General features: G+C 40.6%; 2 protein-coding genes across 5 annotated transcripts; one reads left to right on the top strand and one right to left on the bottom strand.

Moving 5' to 3' along the window:
* On the top strand, positions 1-15,117 carry RPS6KB1 (ribosomal protein S6 kinase B1). Of its 3 annotated transcripts, XM_048324314.1 has the most exons (15): positions 4-166; positions 3,409-3,458; positions 4,065-4,185; positions 4,530-4,598; positions 5,028-5,175; positions 5,810-5,867; positions 6,187-6,287; positions 7,162-7,252; positions 7,455-7,545; positions 7,834-7,941; positions 8,235-8,297; positions 9,084-9,161; positions 10,515-10,622; positions 11,182-11,294; positions 11,803-15,117. In XM_048324314.1, exons 1-15 carry the CDS (start codon positions 95-97, stop codon positions 12,038-12,040), a joined length of 1,509 nt encoding a protein of 502 aa, XP_048180271.1. In that variant the 5' UTR covers positions 4-94; the 3' UTR covers positions 12,041-15,117. The 3 variants fall into 3 exon arrangements, 2 of the variants coding, with proteins under 2 accessions (XP_048180272.1, XP_048180271.1); XM_048324315.1 differs by lacking the exons at positions 10,515-10,622; positions 11,182-11,294; positions 11,803-15,117 and adding an exon at positions 10,329-10,508 and having other exon boundaries at positions 2-166; XR_007207673.1 differs by lacking the exons at positions 9,084-9,161; positions 10,515-10,622; positions 11,182-11,294; positions 11,803-15,117 and having other exon boundaries at positions 1-166; positions 7,455-7,549.
* Positions 15,118-16,735: 1,618 nt separating this feature from the next.
* On the bottom strand, positions 16,736-25,097 carry RNFT1 (ring finger protein, transmembrane 1). 2 transcript variants are annotated; one of them, XM_048324316.1, is made up of 9 exons: positions 25,025-25,097; positions 22,927-23,330; positions 22,523-22,599; positions 21,855-21,955; positions 21,094-21,247; positions 19,318-19,476; positions 18,437-18,502; positions 17,898-17,999; positions 16,736-17,713 (listed from the first exon to the last, which is right to left on the bottom strand). In XM_048324316.1, exons 1-9 carry the CDS (start codon positions 25,027-25,029, stop codon positions 17,579-17,581), a joined length of 1,203 nt encoding a protein of 400 aa, XP_048180273.1. In that variant the 5' UTR covers positions 25,030-25,097; the 3' UTR covers positions 16,736-17,578. The 2 variants fall into 2 exon arrangements, with proteins under 2 accessions (XP_048180273.1, XP_048180274.1); XM_048324317.1 differs by lacking the exon at positions 25,025-25,097 and adding an exon at positions 24,513-24,614.
* Positions 25,098-25,121: the final 24 nt, after the last annotated feature.

Genomic DNA, 25,121 nt, shown 5'->3' with positions numbered 1-25,121 from the left:
GGTGATGGCGGCCGCGGCGGCGCTGCGGGGCGCGGGCCCATGAGGCGGCGCAGGCCCCGGGCACCCGGCGGAGCCAGCGAGGGGTGGCGGCGCCATGGCGGGAGTGTTCGACATCGACCTGGACCAGCCCGAGGACGCGGGCTCAGACGAGGAGCTGGAGGAGGGGGTGAGAGCGAGAGCCGAGCCGGGGAGGGAACGGGGGAGGCCGCGGGGCCTGAGGGAAGGAGGGAGGGAGGGCGCGGGAGGCGCCCCGGGGCCGGGCGGGGGCCGCGCTGAGGCGGCGGCGGGAGCGCGGCGGGGCCCGAGCCGCCCGTGCTGCCCCGGTACGTTCGCGCCCGGAGCGGGCTGGGGCTGCGGGCAGCGCCGGAGCTCTTGCCCGCGGAAGTTCGGCGTTGCGATCCCGGCACAAGCGCCGCAGCGGGGTTTTTTTTATTATTTATTTATTGTCACATGTCCGAGCGTCAGTGCAGAAATGCCGATCTTTCTGGAGCCGTGTAAAGTCGCTGCTCTCGCGCCAAAATTAAAAGCAGAGGTTTAAAATGCTGCGTTAGGCGGGTTAGCGGCTGTTTGCATCTCGTGCTTTCGTGAGCAGTGCACCTGATAATGTGCGGTTTGCAGTTCGTGATGTTCATCTAGATTCTGTCAAGGCTTTAGGGGATTTTATTGCATCATCTATTTATATTTTTCTAGAGCTTCTGTTGCTTTTTGGTGTTGTTTTGTGTATCAACCGTTTGCTATTGCTCAAGCGGCCACTGCATTTACGTTCTGCTCTTTAAATACTAATGACATTCTTGGAGTCTTTGAGATCACGGAATCATAGAACGATTTGGGTTGGAATGGACCTTAAAGATCATCTCAGGCCATGGGCAGGGACACCTTCCACTATCCCAGGTTGCTCCAAGCCCTGTCCTTGGACACTTCCAGGGATGGGGCAGCCACAGCTTCTCTGGCCAACCTGTGCCAGGGCCTCCCCACCCTCACAGGACAGAATTTCCCTCTAATATCTAATCTAAACCGCCATGCTCTTGTAAAAAGTCTCTCTTCGTGTTTCCTGTAGATTCCCTCCAGGTACTTTCCTTCAGGAGATAAGCAGATGTTCTGTTACCCGCATTCCATGTAACCTGTAGAGACGTTGTTTGACAGCTGAAGGCTCGAAAGCTTCTCAACCTGCAGGAAAAGCTAGCTCTGTGTGTCAGCTCAATAATCAATGAAACACTTGGCTTTAGAAAACGTTGCTTGCATCACACTGTTAATGCTGCCAAGAACAGGTTCTGAGCGAGGTGGCAAGAAAGTTGAGTTTGTTCTCTCTTGTGTTCCTGTAATTCAGTCTCAGGGAACAATTAAATCATTGTGGATTTTAAAACATTGCCATGACTGGCATTTTTATGGACATTGGCAACCTTGGTTGGTCACAGGTGCCTTTTGGCAAACAGATAAAGGAGGGTGAGAATGGACTTGAGATTAAAACAACTGAACAGCAGGAAATGTAAGAGCAGGCAAGAAGGGGAACATCAGGAATATGTAAGGGGAAAAACATTCCAGTGGAAGGTATCTCCATAGGGTGTGTGTGTCCTGCAAGGATCAGAGAGATGATGTAGCCAGAGCAGTGGAGATCATTAACCTGGGCTGAGCAAGGGGGACACTCAGGACTGTGTTGTCAAATTTCTGGTACTGGTCCCTGGTATCTCCCAAAAACTGTGAGCTCAGGAGGAGCCCAGGCAGCTCAGTCATGGGTTTGAATAGGCACAGCCATCCTGGAAAATCTGAAGAGTTGTTTAAAAGGAGTTTCCTCAAAAGCTATGTGGTTGTTTGCACTAATTATTATGGTGAAAGAAGCCTCAGCGTTAATTTAGGTGTTTGTAATGAATGAAACAATGTATGGACTGAAGAGCTGGTGGCTTTCCAGTGCCTCTCTTGGTGTTGCAAAATGAGAAGAAACCTTGAAAAAAAATACCAGAATGGTATCTGAAGTGAGTTTTGGTTAAATTAATACTGAGAATGAAACCCAAAGTTCACAGGAGCAAGAGAAGCACACGTAAACTTTGCCAGAGCCATTGGGTAACAGGAGGAGTTGCTGTGGGAACTGAGGGGTGTTTATTCTCTGTGATGAATTTTTAAAAATTCATTTGTTGGCATCTAGGAGTGGGGTCAAGGGCAGCTTTAGTGGGTTTTGTTGTGAAACATGTCAATAAGCTGGATTTCTATAATAAATGTCAGCAGGAGGACATGAGCTGGCAGCTCTCTGAGCTGGAAACAAACCTGATCTTTTGGACTCCCTAATTGCCTGTGGTGTTAGTAGGTGGAACCAGGAGTTAAATTCTCCTCTAGATCACCCAAAATAAACCAGCCTCTGTAAACTTTAACGTTGAAATGGTTTGGAAGCTGTTGAAAGTTTCAAGTTTTCTTCGGTTAGTGTTTTCACTTGGGTAATATTTTAAAATGAACTCTTTGGCTTGGGCTGATTTTTGCAGATCTCAGTGGTTTTTCTTTTTCTTCTGCCTCTCTGAATTTCACAGGTCACTCAGTATATTTATATTCAGTCTGTAGGTTCCAGGCTGTTCACCACTAACTCGCAGTTGTTATTTTGTGTCCATGTTTTTAAAAATAAGAATGTGAAGGTACAGTCAAGCTCACTAGAAGCTTGCCCATTACATTCTATTTGTATTCGTTCCAGCTGTCTGCTTGCTTTGCACTTCTTCTGCCATGTAGAGCCACATTTAGAGGGAGGTATTATCTTGCAGAAGGGATCAGGTTGGAAATTCTTTGAAGAAAATATCTCTTCAGAATTAAACCACATTCCTTAGTGGTAACTGGTTCTGATGCTGAAGTGCAGGAACTTCTTCAATACTGATTATTGGTCAGAAGAGCTGTTTAATACCAAAGTAAAGCCAAATTCTTTCATCACTATTGGGATTTGATTTACCAATACAAAATAATAAAACCTTCTCAGTAGATGATTTGTTTCTAGTGCAGATGAGTCCCAGTTCACAATCCTTATTACTGGTCTAATTTGCATAGTACTGCAATAGGGCTTGAAAATTTCTATGTAAGAGCAATTTTAAAGAAAAATTGCAGTACCTTAACATTTTTCAAGTTCACCTGGGGGCGTGAAGTTGTACCTCTAATATTTAAGTGATTGAATAACAGTGCAGCCAGGTAAGACAGTGGTTCCCTGTTTCACAGTTTGAGACACATGGCAGTACTGCAAATCTTGCATGGAATTTAGTAGATTTTTTGATCTTCTGCTGATAGATTATTATTCCTGACCTGTTTAATTATATACTATGAATTACAATTACGTAGAGATTTTGTCTTTTCAAACTTAAAAAGTTGTAAAACACATCAGTGCATTTATTTTTGACGCTTTCTTTTTCTAATTCATCTTTCTTCTTCCCTTCTCATTCTCAGGGTCAATTAAGTGAGAGCATGGACCATGGAGGAGTTGGCCAATATGACCTGTAAGTTGCCGCTGGAAAATATTCTGTATCATTCATGTTAACTACATATAGCTTCTAATTGCGTTACATTGTTAAGGTAAATAGAAAATTTTGTTATTCTGGTTCAATTTCGAGTCGTTTCTAGATGTTCCACTATTTCCTCACATTAAAATTTGTCAACTGTATCTTGAAATAAAAATAATAAAAAAAAAATCTGGTGAAAGTTGCTGTTTGTCTTTTGATCCTTGTTTCTCCTAACAAATCTCTTGTCTTTGAATAATATTTGTAATATGGATATAATGACATAAAACGATATAAAGAAATATCTGAGTCAGTTTGAGGCTTTCATCCTCTAATCTTAATTCTGGTGTAATGCAGAGATGTGCATTAAAATGAAGGGGTTTGAAGGAAATCTTGATATTATAAATCCCCCAAATTTGCAGGTAACCTTTTCTGTGCAAGTTGCAGCTTTGCACACAATAAATAATAATTCCTGTGCTGGGAGTTCTCCAGATCTCCCAGGATGTCACTGTTAGGTGAGACAGACACTTTCCAGGGAATCATTGCTTTCATTTGCTCAGTTCTCAGTACCAGGTAGATTCACACCCTTGTTCTCCTCTTCTGCAGTGGAATGGAACATTGTGAAAAATTTGAGATCTCAGAGACCAGTGTGAACAGAGGCCCCGAGAAGATCCGCCCGGAGTGCTTCGAGTTACTGCGCGTGCTGGGCAAAGGTGGCTACGGCAAGGTCAGAAACCCTCCACAGCACTAAATCCTTCAGGCCCTCAGTGCTCCCTTGCTTTGCTCTGACCTCCCTTTCCCCTTCTCTGAAAAGTTCATTCTGCCAGAGGTAGAACGGGGTAGAACCAAGCCCAGCTGCCAAGGTTGGTGTCGTGGGAAGGAGGTCCTGGCAGAGCCTCACCTGCTGGAAGCAGCAGGAAATGTCCCAAACTCCTTCTGCATCCAATCTCTGCTTCTTGCCTTGCAGTTTGGGGGTGATCTCCTCTCTCTCTCTTGCACAACTTTGCTTTTTAACTTGTGGCAGTCAATGCAGCTGAAACACGTGATTGCTGTTGTGTTGGTGTTGTTTAGGTGTTTCAAGTACGAAAAGTAACCGGAGCAAACACCGGGAAAATATTTGCCATGAAAGTTCTTAAAAAGGTAACCTGAATTTCACTACTGTCTGGATCCAAAAAAAAAAAAAAAAAAAAAATCTATCCCTCCATTTACCTTTTACAATTATCTAATGATTTAATATCTCTAAAAATAACTTTTAGTGTAAATGCAGTTGTTGCCTAGATACAGTTGGAATTAGAATTAAACTTCAAATTTTTCTGTCTGGGTAGTTCTTAGCAGCTCATTTAAATAGGTCAAGAGGTCCCTTCCAACCTAAATTATTGTGTGATTCTATGAAATAAAGACTTAAACTTCTGCAAGAAGCCTCTCATGTAGATACTATGGTGAAATTTAATTTTTTAATGCTGTTGCTCATATGTAGTGTTGGGATTTAATAAACTCGGAATTGAACTCAATATAAAAGTCTGCCTTGTTTAGCATGTTCTTGTGCTCACATATCCCTGCTTTTTGCAGGCAATGATTGTAAGGAATGCCAAGGATACAGCTCACACGAAAGCAGAGAGGAATATACTGGAGGAAGTGAAACATCCCTTCATTGTAGACTTAATTTATGCCTTTCAGACTGGTGGAAAACTCTACCTCATCCTTGAGTATCTCAGTGGTCAGTATATGACATTCTTTTACCTGCTTCTTGGGGTCTTACACAATCAAGAATTTGGGGTTCTTACCCTACAAGTAAAAGGCCAATTAATGATGCCTTGGTGTCCTAAACTGAAACAGATTTGTATTAAAAAGACATAGAACAACAGAGATAAACTTTCTAATTCAATAAATAAAGAGGAATGAAACATAAAATAGTTGTTTTTCATGACAGTACAGGAGAGGAGGGGTCTTAATACTTTTTCTTCCACTAGATTTGTCATTTTTGTGTGTTTCACTTAGGTTCTGTGCAGTCCTACAGAGTTACCTGAGAGTTTAGTCTTTGCAGGTTGTGACAGAAGGAAGTGTTACCTTCATGCCATGGTTAGGGAAACAGACACAGATCAGAAGCAATTTTTTCAAGCTGTAACAACAAAAAGCAGGGACAGAAATGCTCTTGTTTTTTAAATGCTGATTTTTTTCAGGTTGCTGGAATCCTGAGGGTAGCAGAATAGAGGCTTAGTTGTTTTTTTGTGAAACAGCCCATTGTACAGCAGGCAAAAATACCTATTGCTTATAGTTTTCCTAGAAAATAGACTTTTGACTGACTAAAAATGATACTTTTAATTGAGTATAATTATTTTTCCTCATGACAGGAGGAGAACTATTTATGCAGTTAGAGAGAGAAGGGATATTTATGGAAGACACAGCTTGGTAAGTGAAGCTATTTTTGTAAACTAATAGTTTGGGTTTTTTTCCAAGTGCTAAACTATATTTAACTGCTCATTCATTATAGGGTGTAGTGAAAGAGCAGTTCAGTGGGTTTGGGGAGGGTGTATGTGTGCTGTACTCACCAGTTTGTGCTGGTGGAACTCCAGTCTTACAGCAGAGGAGGGTCCACTGCTGGCTGCTCAGTGAGGCTCTGTCCATAGGGCTGTGGTCAAGATTTGGGGGTTGAAGACTGTGAAAGAGTTGCTTAAGATGCTCTGCATGATTGAATATGTCTGATTTTGTTGCATAAATTCCCTTTCAGCTTCTACTTGGCAGAAATCTCAATGGCACTGGGGCACTTGCATCAAAAAGGAATCATCTACCGGGATCTGAAGCCAGAAAATATCATGCTTAATCATCAAGGTAGAACCCTAGTAATGAGTCAGGCTGCCAGTCCTTTGCAAACAATTCTCCAAAAGGTCACAACACCTCAGTTTTAGGTGAATTTCCTTAGAACAGTGGCAGGGTTGTTACCACTGCTGGGATGAGTGAAGAGCTGCCAGAGCTAACTGCCCTCAAACACAGCCTCCTTGGTTTAATAGGCCACAGCAAGCTCCAAGTTCCATGGACCCAGGCATGTTTTGAGCGGTTGATTTACTATTTCTGCACCTCTGGATTTATTTTCTTCTGCTGGATCATTGTGAAGTAGAATCTGTGACATTTTAGTCCATGGGGATGACTGGTGGTAGGAAAGGCAGTTTGGGTAGGATGCCAAATCATCTGTGGCTGAAATGACTTGGGCAGCAGCTGACACTTCCCACTGACAGCAGTTTCAATTCCTGATTGCACTGTTACAGTGACTGTGTGACACTGATTAGTCTGGCAATCTGTACCACCCAGAATTTTCATGTTTTCTTAAACAACTTATTTACTTAGTCTGAGTCTTTGTACTGAATTATTCAGAGCACTTTACAGTTTGTAGAAGATCGTTCTATGAATTTTGAAGCAAGCAGTAAAATTCAGTAACCTAGTTTTTTAGCTAAATAATGCTCTACAGTCTTTAAATACATTTGTCTGTATTTGAACAAGTTTTGGTAGTTTGTCAAGTGGCACTGCTTGGTTTTCTCTGTAAGTTGTTCCGTTTTATGGCTGCATTGCTTTGTCAGACCACTGAAGATGTCTGAAAGTAGTTCAGAGTTATTACATATCCAAGTTAAAAATTCCTAATTTTTTTCAATGTTACTTCTACAAATGGCAGAATTCTGAGAAGCCTTAAATTTGATATATCTAATTTCAGGTCATGTAAAACTGACTGACTTCGGATTATGTAAAGAATCCATTCACGATGGGACAGTCACACACACATTCTGTGGAACAATTGAATACATGTGAGCTGCGTGATGAAATACAAAAATATTACTCTGCTCTGGGGGTAATGGCTGCATTTTGCCTTTTTTAACTGATGGTTCATGTGTTCAGTCACTTAGGGCAACTTTACTTGATAAATGGGATTTTTTTTGAAAACTGGCAGTCACAATTCATATTAAGGTTGTTAAAACACTTCCATATTTTTGATCTTTCTGCTTATAGGGCCCCTGAAATCTTGATGAGGAGTGGGCATAATCGTGCAGTGGACTGGTGGAGTTTGGGGGCATTAATGTATGACATGCTGACTGGAGCAGTAGGTGCACAGTTATAATTGCATGTATTTCCTTTTGTAGCTTTTCTGTTTCCCTGTACCCTAACTCAGCTGCATGTATAAATACCTACAATTGTATATATATACACACTGCAAGTAAGAAAGAACCAAAAGACAGCTCTCAAGTTGTGTTGACTACTGACATGAGCTGCTTTAATTAATTTGCAGTAATTTTACCTGCTTTGTAAAAGACTAAAGTGACTTCTGTGTACACAAATAAGAGATCTGAACAAGTCCTGTTTTTCCTTCTGTTTCAATGGTGCTTTCCAGCCTCCTTTCACTGGGGAGAACAGAAAGAAAACAATTGACAAGATTCTCAAGTGTAAACTCAACTTGCCTCCCTACCTCACACAAGAAGCCAGAGATCTGCTTAAAAAGGTAGAGTTTTCATGAATGTCAGTACTCCACATGTATGTAGAAAATATAAAATACAATGATACCACTGTGGCTGTTCAGTCCAAGCTTGGTTTATTACTGAATAAGTCACCTTTTTGTTGAGTGGTACAGATAGTGATTTCCCTTGAAAATACAACTGTTTTCAAGTGAATGCAGATTTTTCTGATTGTTCTGTATTCATTCTGTACTCATTGAAGTGATGATTCATGGCAGAACTAGTCTGGTCATAACAGCGTAACTAATTCTGTTTCTTTGGATGTTATTTCGTCATCAAGCTGCTAAAAAGAAATGCTGCCTCACGTCTAGGAGCTGGTCCTGGAGATGCTGGAGAAGTTCAGGTAACTTGAACTTAACTTGAGAATTCTTGAATTACCTCATTGAAAATAAAACAGCTTTGAAGGTACCTCAGGGAAGGAGAGTGTCTGTCTTGAAAGGTAATGAGCAGAAAGGCAGCCACATGTGGCAGCTCATCAAAACCTGAAGGCTTTAAAGCTTAACAAAAGCAGCTGTCTACCTATTTGATAATATGAGATTTGGAAAATAACTTCTATTCTTTAGCTGTGTCTTGCAGTAGATCATTTCTAGTAATTGCACAATGCTAATTGTGCAGCCCTGGAAGACTGAGGATACTCTTAGCAGTCTGATGAAAAACCTGTCAGCCCTTGCATAAGTGCAGCTCTTTGAAGGGAAAAGTGTAGCGTAGATAAATGCTAAGGAAGAGGCTGAGTCCTTGTTGCTTCCAGCTTGACTTTGTGATGACACTGACAAAGTATTAGAGAGTCCTTCGTATTTCACAGTTCTGATAATTTGTCATTAATGCAGCGTTTTGTCATGGTTTAACTTTGACAGTTGGAAAATGCAGATGTATTTTGCATGTAAACTGGCTTTTTCTAACACTTCCAAGGAAATGGGGACGTGTTGTCTGACTTGGAGGTGTGATCTCAATTCTCAGCTTTTCCAGCTACTCCGAGGTAGTGCTACAGAATATTTTACACTAGACCCAAATGTGATTTTGGAAAGAAAGACACCAGAAAAAGGGTCTGGATAGAACATGTTCATAGTTAAACTCTGGGATCTGTGCCCTGGAGGCAGGTGCTGACTCTGTGCTGTTGTCACTCCTGCAGGCTCACGCGTTCTTCAGACACATCAACTGGGACGAGCTGCTGGCACGCAAGGTGGAACCTCCTTTTAAACCCTTATTGGTATGTACTGGGAATACTGGGAGACAGATATTCCCTGTGTGCCTTTAGGAAAGCCCTTAATAAAACTTAGAAACATTCACTTTATAAACCAGAGTGCCACTGATTCCTGGTACTTGAGTTACATCAACTCGGGGGACACATTCACTCTTGTCGATTAAAGCTGGCAGATCTGATCTAGCACCTGATCTGCTTCAGTTTGAATTCCTCCTGCTTCTGACCCGTAGGTTAAACAGACCTGCAAGTGCAGTTCACTCTGAGATCAGCTTCTAAACCCTATACAGTAAGTCAGTACTTAGTTTCAACTAAAATAATAGAGTTGCTAAGCAAAAGTAAATTAAATCACCTAATTAAGCATCTTCTGTGTTTGCTTATTAATCTTTACAATGCATCTTGTGCATTATAAGCAGTAGTTAGAGTTTACCTCAAACCAGTGATGTGATAAACAAGTTTTTATTATCCCATCTTGTATTTTGATGGTGTCAGTTTTTCCCTCTGGGTACAATCAGCTACAGCAGCTGTGGGTATTGCCACCTCTGTAATTCCCAGCTACTAAAATTCCACTTTAAGCTGGCTTAAGCATCACTAATGTCAAGCATTCTATAGCATGAGGACTCCAGACCTTTTCCCCCTCCCCCTTTGGAATGAAATTCATAAAGATTCAAGACTGGTATTTCCAAATATTTATCTGAAAATGGTCTTGGGTTTTTCTGTTAGTAGCAATTTTATGGAAGCTTCTTGTAAAAACCAGATGGTTTTTCAACTTGTGCTTCCATGGTTGCATGAAGGCCTGCACAAATGAATACCTGCTGCCTTTCCAGTGACACGAGGGAATGAGAGAAGGGATCTTGGAATTACTGTTATTCTTTGATCAAATGAAACAATCTTCCTCATAATCACTTATTCCAGAGTTGTCCTCTATCCCTCAGACTATAAACACTTTTGTATCTGCAAAAATGGGACAAAACTATCTGGAGCAGCTTCCTAAAACTAAATAGTTGCAACTGTTCTATACTGGTTGTGACAAGGGCTAAACTTGCGAGAAACTGGCATTGTATTTCTAAAAGTTTTTGTTTGTAATTTGAGAAATTTTTTTTTAAGGCATCTTTTTAATTTGTGTTCCTTTTTGATCCATAATTTTTGCCCCTCCCCCTTGCCTTTATTTCTCAGTGTCAGTGCCCATAGTGACCTCCCACTGGCAGCGACAGGATTCCGACACCACTCCAGGGTTTTACTCCAGCAGAGCTCTGCCAAAAACCTATGGAATGAACTCCACCCAGAGGCTGCACTGCTCACCGCTAAGCCATTTGGTTGATATCTGTAATATAAACCCTTAATCATTTTGTTTTTGCAAAGCAATCTGAAGAGGATGTGAGCCAGTTTGATTCAAAGTTTACACGTCAGACACCTGTTGATAGCCCAGATGACTCAACTCTCAGTGAAAGTGCCAACCAGGTCTTTCTGGTGAGTGAGCCAGGGACAAGTGAGGAATGACTCTGGAGAGAGGGAGGTTTGCTACTGGAAATGGGGGCATTTCAGCTAAGTGCATTCTGTTGACTCCTAACCCTTGAAGCAAACTCTCTAAACCTAAATCCTGTAACAGGTTTGAAATGTTTAAAGGCTTTGAAAATACTTCGGTTATTGCTGACGTTTTCTTTGTACAGCAGCCAACAAACAGTGCTGCCCATGTGGAATGTCAGCATTCTGATTGAGAGTTGCATTGTGAGCCCTGCACATGGCATTGCTTTCACAGTCATGCAGAGACAACAATGGCCAGTCTATAGAGCAAAATTAATTAAATTGAGTGTGCCTGTGGGAATGTGTGATCTGAGGAGAAATAGCCGGGATGTAGCAACTTCCTAAAGTCCCACTGTTTGCTTCAAGGTGTGACTAGAAGTTCATCTGTCTACATTTACTGTTCTTTTTATAATTTTCCTATAATAATCATATTTTCAGAACTGTATAAGTGATCCTGAATGCAAGCCTTGCCTGTGAGTTGCAGTGCCTTTTTCTTGTTTTGCAGGGTTTTACGTATGTGGCTCCATCTGTACTTGAAAGCGTGAAAGAGAAATTTTCTTTTGAACCAAAAATCCGATCACCTCGCAGATTCATAGGTAGCCCTAGGACACCAGTCAGGTACTTCTTTATCTTCTTTTTCTTTCTTTTGTAATACACTTTTTGACAAGTAGTTGAAATAAGTCTGCACTAGAAATAAAAAATGCAGCCTTGCTTCTGACTAAGCCCAGGACTTCTAATAAAGTGATTCTGTTTTATAAACCATATTATTAAAGACAAATCTATGGTGTTGGGCAGCACAAGAAGTTTTAATTTGTTGCTTTTCAGTGCTGATACAGCCTCAGAGTGGTGACTTTGATACGCCTAAAACTGTTTCAGAACATCCTAAGCACTAAAGAATCCTGTTAGTACAGAAAAACCCCTCTGCAATCACCTCGAAATGAGAGAATTTTACAAGAGACTGTGGTAGAAGCCAGACATGGAAATTTCTCAAACTCCTGGAAGTGGAAGGAAGAATTAGAATTGCTTCTCAATGGGCATTTGAGGCCAGTTTCCTGCAGAGTGAGGGATACACCTTGGTGTGCTGTGTATGTCTCCATCTCTGATTTTTCTGTTTCTTGTTTTAAAGCCCTGTAAAGTTTTCCCCTGGGGAATTCTGGGGAAGAGGTGCTTCTGCCGGCGCATCAAACACCCAGACACCTGTGGAATACCCGATGGAGACCAGTGGAATAGAACAAATGGATGTGACAGTCTGTGGAGAGGCTTCAGCACCACTTCCAATCCGGCAACCAAACTCTGGGCCATACAAAAAACAGGCTTTTCCCATGATTTCCAAACGACCGGAGCACTTGCGCATGAATCTATGACAACACCATTTTTGTAAGCCTTGGAAGGTGGAAAACCAAGAATGGACATGAGCCCCCTTGAAGTTGAAATTTGAGGGCTTGCTTGGTTTACTTTAAAAAAGTGACAGTATCAAAGAGTCGGTCATTGCACAGAGAGACTTGGAAAGCAAAGAAAAATGGATTTTTTTTTCCTGTCAATCAATGGTGCATAAAAAAAAAAAACTTTAGCAAATGGTATTGCAGAACTCTAGGCACATCATCTTACTGATTCCAGTGACATCTTCTCACCTTATCAAGGATCTTTCAGCTTGAGAGCTCGAAACTGACAGTATTAAGGGGCAGGATGTTGCTTCAGAATCACTGGTGTAGTCGTGAATGTGTCGAGGAGGGTTGGCCCTTTCACTAGGCAGAGTTTGGAATGCCTGCAGGCTTGCAGCTGAGGGGTAATTAGCATGCAAGCTTCGTTAAGCGGTTTCCTACAATGGGGTGGAATCAAAGAGGAAAGCTAAACTTAATTGGTGTTTCACATTCAAAACATAATGAGTTTTTTTTATATATATATATAAAAATATATATTTTTCAAATAGATTTTTTGATTCAGCTCATTATGGAAAGTATCCCAAAATGAAAAAGGCAAACTTAATTGGTTGCTGTGAAGAAAGTTCAAGGCTCTAGTTCTGATTCTCCTCCTCATGAACCAACCAATCAATAAGTGAATCACTTGCTGACCAGCCTGGCAGTGTGGGGTGGGAGAGAACTGTTTCCCTGCTTCCCCAGCTGAAATCCCTGTTTGTCCCTGCAAAGACAAATGGATCTAATCAAACAGCAGTGCTGCTATGTTCTAGGCTTAACTGGAAGCCATGGGCTCACACACGTCCTGCTTATTTCATCCCTGTCCTCAGCAGACATTTCACTGGGAAACATCACTTTTGTACACGCTGGTCCTCAGCTGGGCACAGCTGAGCAGCTCAGATTCTTACCCACAGAGAGATCAACAGTGCAGCAGAGCACAAGGTCAGTAGAAATCTCTAGGAAGTACCACAGGAAACACAGACAAATCCTCCAGAGTATAAGGAAATAAATATTTTTGTAACCAGTGGGTAAGAATTTGAGGATTTTTTTTATTATTATTATTAATAATGAAATTTTGCTTATGGTAGTTCCCTGCCATTATACATTTCTAAATTTATCAACATTTTTTTCTATGCTGGGGCAATAAATTTGCTGATTGTATGAGAAAAGTGTTCAATGGCCTTTCAGTGAATGTCTTCCACAGTGGGTCAGAACTTTAGCAAACTTTAATTTAGCAAACATGTTCTTACGGACATTATTTATGTTTTTAAAATTTTCACGATCTGTACAACTGACTTACAGGTACAAAGAATAAAATAAAGGTAAACTTTACCTTACTTTAAATACTTCCTGCCTTAAAGAGAAAGCATTTCCATGAACATAGCTGGTGAAAGGGTTAATATCTGCAGAGCTTTACCCTAGAGTTAGAGTGTGGATGGTGTGTGCATGTGTGTGGAGATGATCATGCAGCTGCATACAAGTCCTGTCACTTTTTGCCTGCCACACGTTGCATTATCTTTAGTCAAACTGTGCAAAGTCTACTTCTGGTGTTTCACAACAGTAGGGATTTTTTAATTCTAGATTCTGCTTACTCTGTGGATACTGAATCTTTTTGAGCCATAGGATCCAAGCCATAAAACTCTCTCTAAGCATTGAATCCAATCACAGTGCTCTTTGCTAAAATTGGCAAGGCAGAAGGATTCAGCGATACCTTGATGTTAACAAAGAACCAACAAAAAAAAAGGTTATGATTGAACAAAAATTAATATTTTTTTTTTCCTTCTTGATAAGCCTTTTGTTGGAAAACTTAGGGGTTTTTTTTAGTTTTAACAGGAAAATCAAGTTACCTTACAGTGACATACTGGAAGATTGCCATTGTTCAGTTGGTGACGTGGCCACGGGTGATTTTGTGGAACCAAAATCCAGGTGTTCAGGAGTGTTTGCTTTGGGCCTGTCTGCAAACACACAGCACCTGGACTTTCCTGACATTCACTGAGCATAAAGGAACTTGGTTTAAAAAAAAAAAAAAGAACTTTTTAGAGGCAGATCTCTCTTGATCCTAGTTACAGCTAACAGTTGCTTTTTGCTTGGCTGGATAGAATTGTCCAGTGGAATTGGTTTAATGGCTGGCAAGAATGGCAAGAGTTGTTTGTCTGAGTTCACTGATCAATTACAAATCCCACCATTGGTTTTCCGAGGAAATTTCATGTACTGTCAATGTTTCATCCCGTAGACTCTAAGTTGAATTCCCTACCATAACTGTGAAACTTTTGGAGTGTGACTCAGACAGCAAGCACACACTATGCAATATGGTTTATCCTGTATTTATTTGTAAAAATATCAGACATAGATCCTCTATATATATATATAATAGTGTCAAAATTACTAGTTGTGAACTAAGGGGAGTGGAGTTCTAGCTCCTGTCTGGCTATTTCAGATAAGTGCAGAATGCATTGAATATTGGAGAGCTTAACAAGTGCTTTCTTTTGTTCATTTAAAAATGTCTTAAATTTTTCATTAGAGTATAGAATCTTATTTTTTTTATTTTGTACAAGGTGCGCTTTTTTAATTATAATCACTGAAAAATTCACTATAATTTGATTTTATAGGATTTTTGTAGCATTACAAAAATATAGTAAAACTGAGGTTAATACCTGTTGTGGCTAACCATATAAAAGTATTAAATCTTAAACTTGAACAAAAGTCATATTTTTTTTTACTAGATGTTAAATAGGGAAATATTTTGTTCTGCAGGTCATTATCAGAAAAGGTTTCTAGGTCAGCTGTGTTACCAGCAGTTTTCCTTTTTCCCATTTGATGCAGAAGCTATTCTGGTATAAGATATTCAGAATTCCATAATTTTTCTCTGTGGGAGTGATGCATACATTTGACGCCATTCGTGTACTAAATTGTAATTTTGGGAATGCTGGAATAATTCCTACCAAGACTGTCTTAATTGTGCCATCTGACATTTGAATGTCATCCTGGTATTAGCTCATAATAAAAGATAAAAATCAACGAGTCAATTGTTCTTTTGAATATCCCTTTTTTTTTTTGCTGTGCTGTTTAAAAGCTGAACTGCCGGAGAACATTTGAGTCCACTCTAAGTGTACAGTTGAAGTTTATTTTGGGTCAGTTCTCTTTTTAATATTAACTTCCAACCAGTTCTCAGTGTTAATCAAAAAGCGCATCAAACGTTGAGGGAAGCTGTTCTGGTTTTAGGGCAGATGTTTGGGGTTTGGTTGGTTTATTTAAGTTCTGTCTCTACAGCAGGCTCATTGCTGTTTCATTTTCTGAGTTCAGAAGGAAATCCATTATCCAAAGGAGAAGTCATTAAGAACAAGGCAAATTACTTGAATATTTTTCCTGCAGATCCAGTTCCCATATATGAACTTCTCCAGTTGTTCTCTTCTAGACTAAATCCATCTGTAGCTGTCTGCAAGAACACCCTTGAGCTGCCTTAGCAGAAACAAAGGTAATCCCTGTCCTGGTTTTCATCTCTCACAGTTTACTGGAACTAAACATCCTCAAGTGCTAAACAAGGTGCACGTGAATAGCAACTAAATGCAAATTTAAACATATGTTAATCCAAGTGACCGATTTCTTTTTATTTTAGGGAGTAAGTAGGCCCTAAGTATAACAGTAAACGTGAATCATTGTCTTTCCTGAGAGCTCTGAAAGGGAGGCAGCAGGAGGAATTCCCTTAGAACTTTAAGGATCTGAGAGGTCCCTTCTGGTTCTTTCCCCTGGATTCTTGGGCTTTAAGAAGTGGCTGTTGGTTGTCATTTGTCACCTTGTGTGTCCCTGCAGACTCAGACCTGCTGGTGTCTGTGTGTGGCAAGCAGGGCAGTGGCCCTGGCCTGGATCAGGAGTTCCATCCCAAGAGAGGATCAGAGAGGATGGCATTCCTGGATGTGAGGTACTCACTTTCTTCCCTCTGTAACTGAGACTGACCTGTTTCATGTATGAAGTGTAAATCTAAACCACTTGATAAAAATCTCTTTTCATTCTTGGTTTTTTAATAAAACATGTTTGTTAATATTACTGGGTTTGGATAAAAAAATCAACAGAAAGAGAGAAAGAAGAGAAATTGTTCCCTGATCCCTGTTTTTGACCAGTCTCCACACTTCAGTTGTTAGTACAATGTTCTAGACAAAGACCAAAGGATGAGGGTTGACTCAAAGCACTGTTTGTTGTGCTCCATGGAATAATCCTGGTGAGCTTTACAGGCCAGATGTAAATGACATTTCTTAGCTCGAATCTGCTATCTCCTTAGATTTTTATTCTGAATACTGGATTCTGCCCTTGGAGCTGTACCTTTAAGGGTATTCAAGTAAGTGTTTCACTTTTTAATTGTTTTTCTTGAATTTAGAAGTTTTCTAAATGTCTTCAGGCAAGACAAGCTCAACTTAATGGTAACTGAATGTAACTGTCCTGTAACAGAATAATTGAGTGATGTTTTCAGTCTTATCTGAATAACAAAGGGAAAAAAGAAAATCAGAGAAGAAAGTGAGGTTATACAGAAGTTAGTGCTAGAAATTACATAAAAACTGATCATGAATAAATTGCATAATTTAAAGGGGTTTTGTTTTCTTTAACAAGAAAAATATACCTGGCAGTGAGCAGTTGTTACGTGCTTACGTATGACTTAATACCAAAACAATAAGAAGTCTTTCTTTATTCAACATGCATCAAACAAATAGATTCAAATGCATTTATTCTCTCTGATTTTTATGCAAACTACAAATTGCAAATAGAGTATAAAATAGATTCTCCCCTGTAAGAAAATCTGGTTTCTGTTATGACAAAAATATAGTATTAAAGATTTCTTTTTAAAATACCAGCTTTATAAAATGCTAAGTGAAAAACTAACATCAGTGGTTGGTTTAAAGCCAAAAGATTAAGCCAAGGATCCATTAGAAGCCCACAAGAACCTAAAGGGGAAATGCCTTATTCTTGTGCTTATCTACAGATGCAGGGACAAACAGATGCTGTTCCAGGTGCACTAATAAGCTCATTTCTCTCATTTACTGGGTAGGCATTAAAGATCTTTAATGCCAAGAGTGACAAGCAGCTCTAATTCTCACTGTAGTCCAGAGTATAAAATTTGCTCACAATTGTAAGAAAATCAGTAGGTTGACCTTCTGGGTTGAGTTGTGTTAGAAGGATAAATGCAGTTTAGTACAGTCTGGAACCCTATTAAACTTTAAAATAAAATGTTGAATTAAGAAATAATGCAGCACGTTTCAAGGATTTGACTGTTTCCTATGAGAATCACAAGAGAAGCAATGCTGGCTTTTCAACATTCATTCTGAAAACTTAAGTTTTCTCTACTTAAAAAAGGTGAAGTTACCATTTTCTGCACTGTTTAAAATCCTGGAACATTTCAGAGAAGCATGAATTTGGAAACTCCTTCCTTGTGCCACCTACAATTTAATCTGCAGTAAACTGAAAAACCTTAGTACGAACAAAGTTGTTTGATAAGCTTTAGAAAATCTGTAGATGCATAGATGTGGCTCCATCCTTCCACTTGTTAACATGGTCTGAAATAACAGTTCTGCAGAGTGGACAGGTTTTTTCTCTATTAAACCATAAAGAGATGCATTCTTCACAAAATGTGTGCTGTAATGAAAAGAATGACAGCTTAGAGCTTCTAAGCTCTTCCATTTATAAGGTTGTATATTATTTGTACAGTGTAATTTCTAAAAATCATCATACACTCATCTAATTTTATGCCATTTTGTTTACCAGTTGTTTAAAATACTCTTTAATTTTCACAAAAAATATTTGGGATTATGTGTATTACCTGACAGATCAGCAGAATAGGCTTCTGAAATTCAGCTTGGCAAATGGAACAAATATCATCAGATTCAGAGCACTGTCTCTTGCTGGCTGGCACCCCATAGTGCTGTCAAACAAAGGATTTTCAGCAAATATTAATTTTGAGGGGGATGAAAAAGCCAAACCCAAATACCAAGTCCGAAAGGAATTTGGAATAAGGGCTGCTGTGTCAGGGAAGCTTAAATCCCTAGTCCAAGGAAACATTGCTAATTTTTAAAGTAGAAGCAGGACAAAAAGGATTATTTCACATCCTTTTATCTGAAGGGATGTGCAGAATAGATTTTTTTTTTTTGGTGGGTGATTTTGTTGTTGTTCAGGTGACAACATTTTCATGCAGTCAAGATATTCAGACTCTGAAATGGGAGAATGAGTATACAGGGTTTAATTTAAAAATGCATTTGTTTATTGCTAGAACAATGCGAAGGAATAGGAATGAGGAATTTCTAGAAGGATTTTCACTTAAATTGGGGTTATGATTTTGTCGTAAGAGAATTCAGTACTCACTGGGCGTGTAAAAAATATCCGTAGGACCTGCCTGAAGTTTCTCCATTGTCCAAAAAAGTTCAAAAGCTGAAATGGAAAAGAAAACTTATGCAGTATTTTTTTCACTGTGAACTAAAAAGCTTCCAAGGTTTTGATTCCAGCACTGGAGGTCTCATTGCTGGTTGGAAGTTGGAAGGAACATAAGCACAGCTATAGTTCAGACTGACCCTATTTTAAATGTTTGATAGGTAACCAAACTAAGAATTTAGGCTGAAGTTCTTCCTAGTGGGTGTCTGGTTTTTGAAAGTGTTGAGGTTCTGAAATGAAGCACTGGAGTGCAAATGTATCAGCATTAATATCATATTTGCAGTGGTCTTGAGTCCTGTAATTAAGGTACCAGAGCATGGTGATGTTTTGGTCGTGTTCAAAGCCAAACTTTTCCCAAGTCTGTTTATATATGGGGCAGATGAGCTCTTTGGAGAAGCAGAGAGCCAGTATGAACACATTGAACTTGCTTAGCATCACACAGGATACTCCAGCAGAGAGGATTTCATTTCCTGGTAAATGGTGATTCTTTTAGCTGGTAATTCTATCTTTATTTTTCCAAGTTCTTTTCCTCAGTATCTGCTGATGGTCTGATCAGTGTCTGATGTAAGCAGACCTATGGTAGCAGTGTCCTTTGCTTTGCAATCCCAATCCATGGCCAGAAAAAGATGATTTTGAGTCCTGAGGCAGTTTTCCTGGAAGGCTGCATCAGTAAAACTGAAGCACCAAGTTGCCAGTGAATTCAGAGGGGAACTTTCAGAAATGTGTTGTGTCTGTAACCCTCCAGTGATTATTCCTGCAGAACAATCACTTCAGAAGTTTCTGTGAAGTTTGAGAAGAGTATGAAGCTTCCATACCTTGAGGATGAGGTAGAGAAGGCCCAGCAGAATCCCAAGGGTCCATCCCAGTGCAGTGTCCAGCTCCCCATAGGCAATGAGATAACGGAACCAAACTGGTATGGGGACAAACATACGGTAATACTGGCAGAGTTCTTCTAACAGCATGTACCAGTAGCCCTAGGCAAGACATGCAAAGGAATAGCTCAAGATTTAAAACACAAAGGATTTGCAAAATACACAGAAAAGATGCATTGTTATTCTTTTGAGTAGCTGCTTCTCGTAATGAAACAAATGTGAAGCACAAAAAAAAAGATCAGAGGATGAGTTTCACCACAAGTGTCCAAGTAACAGTAACAGAATTCATTGCTGAGCTGCAGAAAATCAATTAATAGGCTGAATTGGGATGGCTTGGCAGATGCCTACCTGCTTAACAAGGCTGTCAGACTTAATTTCATAAGCATTAAAAAAGGTAAAGTTAAATGTAAAAGGAGAATAACACAAATTTGGTCACATAGATCAGTTTGTCATGAGCCAGAGTTGTGTCCTGCACTCAGGGTTAAAAAATGAGAGTAAGGCCCATTCTTTTATTAATAAGCATAAATTACAAACTCTTTTCCTGTAAACATTGTTTCATGCCTAAAAAAACCCTTACCCTTGTGACAGTAAACTCCTTTAAGGATGGGGTGATATAAAAACTGGGGGGCAGGAGAGAAGCATAGGGGAGCTGGATTGAACCAGAGTTCAACAACACCCTAGAATTAGTGAATAACAAAACACAAGTGTCCTGCACAGAACACTGTGTGTGTACATGTATAATCATAAGTATTTAGCTTAGCTTTTAAGGAAACAAAAGTTTTAAGAAAAACTGTATTTGTAACTCTTTCTATATTGTACTCTGGATAATGCCACAATCTGCCACTATTGACTAGATTTCCTTCTTTATTTTAGCCACAGTTGGTGTAATGGAATTTTCAATAACTTTTTTTGCATGTTACATCACTAGCTGTAAAAAAAAATAGAGATCTTGATTATAAATCAGTATTTAGAGAAGCCAGTTGTACCTGAGAAGAACTTGTTCTGGTACATTATAAGAGATAAAAACGTCTCAAAACATTCTGTTCAAATGCTACCACATCAAAGTGTACTTGTTAATTTATTTTTTCTGAACCAGCACTAGTAGTTGCAGTTTTAAGATAAAATGTAATTGGTTTTGCCTGCCTCACCTCGGGAAGCAGATAAATAAACCACCAGTGAGTGTAAGCTTCTGAGAAAATTATTAAACCTCACTGATTTGAGAAGTTAAGCTATGAATCAAATTCCTTCATCTGACACAAATATTGCCTAAGTTTATTAACAACAAAGAAAATTCAGGATTATTTTTGAAGAGACAGAATAAAACAGCTGTTTGCATATGCAGATCTTAAAATCTTCACAGTTCTTGTTGAGCATGTACAAAATTTGCTGTGCTCCAGCTGCTCCAGGCCAACTGCCCGTGTACACATTCCTACAGAGCAGAAAATAAAAGGTTTCTTCAACCCCCAACTTGGAGACAGAAATAAATCCATTTATCCAATGATATAATACAAGCAATTGTTTCAGATCAGACTGAAAACCTTTTTTAGCACCAAGCAGAGAAGAACATGAAATCCACAGGGTTTTCTTGCCCATGGTGAAGTGGTGGATTATATACAGACATTTAATTAAAGATTTTTCTCTGGGTAGAATTTAATAATTAGTTACTTTTACTGTAAGAGAATCTTCACAAGGAAGCAAAACTATAGCTGGTTTCCTTACCTTGGATTTAAAGGACATGATAAAAGAAGGCACCAGGAGAATAAAGCACTTCAAGCCCATGAAGAGGAATTTCAGAATAAAGTCTGTGACTCCCACAATCCAAAGCACCTCCCAGAAGTTCGTAAAATCCACAGTGGGGCTTAAGAAGATTAAGCTACAAAAAGAAGTATCAGAAGTTACTGGAGCACCCTCTTTAGAGGAAACTGTAACCTGAGCTTATCACAGCATGTTTAATTAAAAAAGGAAACCTGGTTTACACAAAAGGAAAACATTTGCTAAGAAAATGAACTGTAAATGGATCATTGAGGATCTCTGACAACTTTTCCATCTTGGAACCTTTGCTGTATCTCCACCACAGCCTCCATCCTCCAGAGCTCAGTTTGCTGTCTCAGTTTGGCACTTAGCCTTTGATTTCCAGCCAAGGCTGCAGCTACAGAATGGTCAAGGGGGGGAAAATCAATTAGAGTCAAACTCCACAGAGCCCCAGGATGCCACGTTTGGTATTCCCAAGGGTCAGAGCTGGGAATCAAACCCAGGAATGTTCTCTGTGGTACAGTAGTGCCATTAAGTCGAGTATGGAGTCTAGGAAATTCCAACACACTTTTTCTAAGGACAGCACCTGTTGAGTTTGGCAGAAGAGGAGGAATGGAGATTAAAGTGAAAGAGAAACCAATGCCACAATTAAAGAAAAACGGCAGATGAAGTGTCCCCAGTTCACGTCTGAGTAATTTATGGTGGGGTCAAGCTGTTTCTCTACTTACCTGTGATACAAGGACTGAGAGTGGAAGGTGTAATACAAGAGGAGAGATGATCCACTTAGGTAAAGTAGTAACCAAGTGCATTGCAACTTGGAGCACCGTTCCTGCAAGGTAAAGACACATCTGCAGTCCCTGCCTCAGAATCCGTGCTGAAATACATCCCCAAACACCAAGTGTGTTGCAACTGAGCAATTACTACCAGAGGACTTTATCTTAGTGGGTTTAGACCCCATAAAATAGGAGAACTCCATGGAAAAGCAGTAATTTCAGGATTTTCAACCTACCAATTCCAAGGTTTTTTCTGAAGACAACCAAAACCCACCCCACTCTGAAAAAACAACAGGCTTCCCTTAGGCAGTGAACACAGAGCTGAAAATTTAAACTGTCAACTGCTATTCCATTCCACAAATACAGTTAAGAAGTTAATCCATAACTTAGGAAAAAGTGATTTCAGTAGTCAGAGGGGAAAAAAATCACCCTCTTGAATTTTGCAAACCTTGTTATCTGAGAAGCTCCCCTGTACAGAAGCATTAAGACTGTACTTCCATCTCGATACCTAATATTATTAAGTAAATAAAACACTATCTCCATTCACATTTCTTTCAAAAATGGATTAATTTGTTTAAGTCTTGGGAAACTTAAAGAATTTTGTTGCATGGGGTGATACTTACTCTCAGAAAAACCTGATTTACTATGCTTTTGTTTGCATACGCGTAAGTTGTTAGCAGCCCAATTCCAAGAGAAATGCCTATTAGGAAAATAGCATCAGTTATAAACATGAAAAGGAAAAAAAAATCACTGAACTGGGTTAAAAAGCAGCCACTTCTAATATGTCTTTGTAATTAGAATTAATAGCTCAGACTCTCAAGCCAGGATAATTAAGCACATTGTACATATGCCAGCAAAGGAAACAGAAGCCAGTGAAATGTAGTTTAGTAAATCTCTCTGATGAATAAAGCAAATAAAAATAAATCTAAAAATAAATTGAATTACATTTCAGGCATGGTTATTAGTATATTTCTTGGTGGGGGGGAGGAGGGTCTGTTCCCTCAGAGCTGATTTTGTTATACTCTACCAGTTATGTGCTGCATGAGCAGTTTGACACACAGGATCAGGAGATAGGGCAGGCTCTTGTGCAGCCACTGCAGGAGATACCGCAGCTCCGACAGGGAGCTGCTGCCCTGCTCCTCCGGGTCTGGAGCGGCATCCTCGGGCCCTCCTGCTTCCCCATGGGCGTGCCCGTGGGAGCGGCTCTGGGAGCCCTGCCTGGAGGCCCGGGAGGTCGCGTTTTCCCTGGATTCCCCCGCGCTGGAGCTCAGCTGGATGCGCACGTCCCCTGTGCTGGAGTGGCAGGAGCCCTCTCCCGACAGCCTCGGCGAGGAGGAAGAGTCATCAGCGCTTCCCTGGATGCTGTGGAGATGAGCACAGTTGGGTTGCATGGTGGGGTCTTCTCCTGGAGTTTTTTCTAATTTGTGTCTCCTAGAGCAGGATATCAAAAGGAACAGTTGAAGAAAGAGAGAAATAGTTCAGGAAAATAAAAATAATCTAACAGGTTGTACTGAGTGATTGCACAAAGGTTAAGATGCTCCGAGATACTGCCTGAGTTTCACATCCTGTCTCCACAGGACAACCTCCTGTGTCCCATATTAAAATGATTTCTTTTCCTCTATCCCAGCCTGTAGTAACCTGGCTGCCTTAGGAACAGCTAAAAGTGCAAATCAGAACATCAAAAGCTGCTGCACAGGAGACCAGCACTGGCTTGTATGGGAGAGATCTTGGAAGTGCTGCATAATTTCACAAAGATAGAAACAGCAGTGGGCCAGAAAAGGAGCAAACACTGATGGGAAGGAAGCAAGGAGCACATTTCCATGCATCCATTAATTGATGAGCACTGGTTCAGACACGTCCAGTCAAAAGCCAGTGCATGCTCAAAACTGAGGGCCATTATGAGATTAATGAGATTATCCTGTCTGGGGAAGGGAGCAGAACCAGGTTAGGCCATTTTCTAAGAAGCATTTAAGAGTGAAAAATGAAATGCAGCCAAATGAGGTCTGATTTTATCTTTCCTTTGGCATCTTTTGGATGTCTTCTGGGCAGTTTTTCACTTCTGTGTCAGTCTTTGATCAAATAGGGTTAAATCAACTTCTCTGGACTGGTGTGACATCAGAGTAACGATTTTGGAGAATGCCTTGAAGCTGGATTTGGCACCAATACTTGTCACTATGGAGTAATATTGAAACACTGAGAATTTTGTTACAATCCTTTCCCTATTGTTCAAACTCTTACAGATTCCTCTTTGACATGTTTTGTTGGGGGTTTTTTCACAGCTAGTTTCACTGGGGATACAAAAAGGTTAAAGCAAAATTGGTTTTGCACAGTTCTTGATGCGTTTGCACAAACCTCAAATTTTTTAGCCTTTAAAATGAAGATAATATTCAAGAGTAAAACCATTTAAACATATGGATATGAGAACTTAGTACTATTTACAAATGCTGCTCCTACTACTATTTTTTTGTTGTCCAAAGATGACATCATACTTCAAACCAGCCAAAATCCTCATATTTTTTTTGCACATGAATAAAGCCAATGAACTGGAGATGGTATTGACTGTGTAAACAGTGTTACTGAGCGATGTTTTAAGAGGAAGAAATAAAAAACCACCTCATTTGCACTGCAGTTGGTGTTTTGAGGCCGGGTTCTGCAAGAACTGACAGCTTGGTGTTTAAAAAGCCGGAGCTGGAGGATCGCAGCCGCCCCTGGCACGGCGCCGAGCAAACTTTCAAATCACCGAGTTATTAAATGGGATTTCAGAGAAGACTCCCGCACGCACCCAGATTTTGTTCTCCCCCCACACAAAAAATAAGCTAAAATCAGCTAAAATAAGGCGCTTGGTAAAGGCCCTTCGAACATTCCCTGTCTCTCCCGGGGCCGTTGCTTCCCCCGCGCTCCGGGAGCTGCTCCCGCACCTCGCCGGGACCCCCGGGAGGCTTTGAAACGCCAGGAACTTCCCAGGAGGGTTTGCACCGGGAACCCCTCGGCTGGGTTTGTACCGCCGGGACCCCCGCACAGGGAAGGAAAGGATGATCCCGCAGCCGCCTCCCCGTGTCCCCCTTCCCGCCCTGCGCTGTGAGGGGGCGCGGGGGGCGGCCCCTTTCCCGCCCCCTGCCCGGTACCTCATGGGGCGCCCGGCGCCTCCCGCCCGCCGCCCGCCGCCATCGCCGGGGCCGAGGGGGTGGGAGAGGGTGCGGCGGGGGGAGGAAGAGGAGGAGC

The sequence above is a fragment of the Corvus hawaiiensis genome, chromosome 20 (assembly GCF_020740725.1).
Source record: "Corvus hawaiiensis isolate bCorHaw1 chromosome 20, bCorHaw1.pri.cur, whole genome shotgun sequence".
Taxonomy (NCBI): domain Eukaryota; kingdom Metazoa; phylum Chordata; class Aves; order Passeriformes; family Corvidae; genus Corvus; species Corvus hawaiiensis.
Note: the sequence above shows the minus strand (reverse complement) of the source record. Positions and strands in the feature narration are given on the sequence as shown.